The 3663-nt window shown below is 56.3% G+C and overlaps 1 protein-coding gene across 1 annotated transcript in view; it reads left to right on the forward strand.

Moving 5' to 3' along the window:
* The first annotated feature begins 1933 nt into the window (after positions 1–1933).
* Positions 1934–3663, forward strand: part of DNAAF2 (dynein axonemal assembly factor 2) — an 8602-nt gene continuing 6872 nt past the window's right edge. The window contains exon 1 of the mRNA XM_046655156.1: positions 1934–3624. Coding sequence (XP_046511112.1) covers positions 2062–3624 — 1563 coding nt within the window. The 5' untranslated portion in view covers positions 1934–2061. The remainder of the gene's footprint in view (positions 3625–3663) is intronic.

The raw sequence follows: 3663 nt of genomic DNA on the forward strand, positions 1-3663 counted from the left end.
AGGTACGACTAGAGATAAAATTTTGGAGTCACTAGTCTCATCCCACATGACATCCTTGAAGGCAAAGATTTTTTTACAGGTACATTTAAAAACTTTTAAATTGAAGTATGAGATATATACGTAAAAGTCCCCTATGGAGAGGACACAGTTCAATGAATTTTCACAAACTGCGCACCCTGTTACCAAGATTGAAACAGAACGGTGCCCTCTCCCCAGCAGCTCTCTCCTTCCCTGGCTCATCACCACACCCCACGCCCCTCGACAGGACAGTCACTAGCCTGACTTCTCACAGTGTGGCTTATTTTTACTAAGTTTTGTCTGTTACATAATGGAATTGTATGCTATGTATTATTTTGCACCTGTTTTCTTTCACACAATGTTAGTGACTCATCCACATTGTTCATTCTTGTCCATTGTGTGGCTACACACAATTTATTTATTCACTGTACTATTGATGGGAATTTGGGTAGTTTCCACCATTTGTGTATTACAAATAGTGCTGTATCAATAGACAAATTCTAGTATATGTCTTTTGATAGAGATATGTATGCATTTCTGTTGGGTGTATATCTAGTAGAATGTCTTAGTCATAAGGTATACATTAGATTCAATAGCAGTTTTCCAAAGGGACTGACCCAGTATATACTTCCAGCATCTGAGAGCGCCAGTTGCTGTGCATTCTTAGAGCACAGCGATCGTCTTCTGTTCCGGTGCCAGTTCTGTTCCTTCCTTACCTACCTATATAGCAGGTGCAGCAAGTGTGCCGTAAATATCTGTTGAAAGAACGAATCTGAGCATGGGTGGCATTTAAAGCTGTGGGCCTGAATAAGATCATCTTGGAGGAAATACGATGAGAGGGCTGATGAACAAGGCTTGGGTGACTCCTACATTTAGAGCAGGGGCAGAAGAGGAGCAAGTAAAGGAGGAGGAAAATGGGAAGCATGGAGTTCCGTAAACTGAGAAAAATGTGTCTCAAGGGGGACAATCAGCTGCTTTGCATGCTGCCAAGAGATCCTAAGATGAGGGCAGAAGCTGGGAAAGGAAAGGAGTCAGGAGTTCTAATTTTGGTCATTTCATGCCTGAGGAGCTTAAGCGTTAATGGAGACTTCAAATGGGCAGCTGGATATAGGAGTCTGGAGTTTATATGGAGAAGAGATGGGGTTGCAGCCTCCAGGCATGTCCACTTAGAAGGTGAACAGAGGTAAACACTTGGAAAGCAGACTATGCAGCATCAATGTCTGATGAATTAGGAGAGAAACCTGAACAGTGTCTTGTCACTGAGGAAATGCCAACATCAATTGTGTTAAATGTTGCTGCGAGTTTCAACAAAATGACCAGAGAAAAATCATCACTGGATTTAACAACTACTCCGGTCAATAAATATACTTCTACAACGTCACTCTGAGTGGCTGCATAGAATCTTCTTTGCATGGTTGTACCAAAATCTGCTCAACCAGTCCCCCTGCTGAATTCTTAGCTTCTTCCCCAACCTTTAGCATCAGAGATAACTGCCTTGAGCATGCTCTTGGAGTTGGAATTGCTGGATCAAAAAAGTATTACATTCTAAAGGCTTGTGCTATAGCTACCAATCTAGTCTCTAGAAAGGTTTTCCTAACTTCTAGCACCACCCCAAGGATGCACAGCATGTGACTGTAAAAACGGCTTTTACCATTTGGATAGGTGCTATGTGCTATCTTACATTTGTATTTTATTATTAGTAAAGTCATATGTTTATCGATCACTGGTTATTTATGAACACCGGGCCTCTATCTCTTGCTCCAAGAGAGAGTTGTTGCAAGGCAAACTGTATGGTGAAATATCCAGAAAACTGAAATGTTGGCTTAACAACGTGAAAAAAGCAAAAAAATCTCAGCTTGAACCCCAGCTTGTGAATACACTAGCTGCGGGACCTTAGTAACTTCTCAGGTCCCATCTTGTCTGTGAAATGGGGATCAGATCCACCCTGAAGTGTTGTGAACAAGGTCGAAAATTAGGACAATTATGATGATGGTTATTCTGCAGGAGTAACTGCACCACGGCACAAGAATCTAAAACCGCGGAATGCAGGGTAGCTGCGGTCTGAAGTTCTACCAAGGCTATTCTGGCATTTCCACCATCCCTCTCCGCCTCCTGCCCGTCCTCTCTCCAGGGTGCTGGCGGTGTCACCAGGGCAACCAGCACGCGCTGCCCACGCTCAACTCCCGGCCGGTTCCGCAACCGCCCACCGCACTCTCCGCACCGTCGGCTGCGCGGCGCGTCCCACGCCCCGGTCCCGGACCGGTCTCCGGTGGCCTTTGGGCTGGAGCGGCGGGCAGCATGGCCAGGGCGGCAGCCTCCTCGGCGCTGGAGGACTTGGACCTGAGCGCAGAGGAGGTCCAGCGGCTCACCTCGGCCTTCCGGGACCCGGAGTTCCGCAGACTGTTCTCCGACTACGCCGAGGAGCTCACGGACCCCGACAACCGGCGGCGCTACGAGGCGGAGATCACGGCGCTGGAGCGGGAGCGCGGCGTGGACGTGCGGTTCGTGCACCCGGAGCCGGGCCACGTGCTGCGCACCAGCCTGGACGGGGCGCGGCGCGGCTTCGTGAACGTGTGCAGCAACGCGCTGGTGGACGCGCCCCGCGGCCGGCCGGACGGCCACTGGTCGCTGCCCTACAGCCTGGCGCCGGGCCGCGAGTACCTGGGGCGCCGCGGCGGCCGCTACACCGTCTACGACGTGGTCTTCCACCCGCGCGCGCTCGCGCTGGCCCGGGGCCACGAGCGCTTCCGCCGCATGCTGGACGACGCGGCCCTGGACGCCGTGGAGACGCAGTGGGGCGTGAGGCTGGACCGCACCAACGCCAGGACGCTCAAGATCAAGTACAAGGGCACCCCGGAGGCCGCCGTGCTGCGCGCGCCCCTGCCCGGGGCCGGCCCGGCGCGGCCCGAGGGGGAGCCGGAGGGCCCTCTCCCCGGCCTGCCCTACCCCTACCCGCCCCCGCGCCCGGCCGCCCGGCCCCCCGCGCCCGCCCCTCCGGCCGCCGGCCCGCCGCGCGCGCCCACCGAGCCCCGCTACAGCGTGGTGCAGCGCCACCACGTGGACCTGCAGGACTACCGCTGCGCCCGCGACTCGGCTCCCGGGCCCGTGCCGCACGAGCTGGTGGTCACCATCGAGCTGCCGCTGCTGCGCTCGGCCGAGCAGGTGGCGCTGGAGGTGACGGGGAGGCTGCTGTGCCTGGACTCGAGGGCCCCCGACTACCGCCTGCGCCTCTCGCTCCCCTACCCCGTGGACGACAACCGCGGCACTGCGCAGTTCCACCGGGCCCGCCGGCAGCTGCTGCTCACGCTGCCCGTCGTGCGCCCCGCCCCGCGCCCCGCGGCGCCGGAAGAGCCCGCCCGCGCGCCCGGAACTGACGGCCCGGGGCCGAAGGAGCGGGAGAGGGAAGAGGAGGAGGCACCGGAGGAGGAGGAGGAGGAGGAGGAGGGTGGGCGGGAGAGGAAGGATCGGGAGGAGGGAGAGCTGGAGCGGCGGGAGAAAGAGCGGGGGGAGGAGAAGCAGCGAGAGGAGGAGGAGGAGCGGGAGCAGCGAGCAGAGGAGCGACAGCGGCAGGAGGAGCGGGAGCATCGGGAGGAGGAGGAGCCGGAGGAGGAGCAGCGGGGGGAACGGCGTGGGGAGGAGGAGCAG

The sequence above is a fragment of the Equus quagga genome, chromosome 2 (genome assembly GCF_021613505.1).
Source record: "Equus quagga isolate Etosha38 chromosome 2, UCLA_HA_Equagga_1.0, whole genome shotgun sequence".
Taxonomy (NCBI): domain Eukaryota; kingdom Metazoa; phylum Chordata; class Mammalia; order Perissodactyla; family Equidae; genus Equus; species Equus quagga.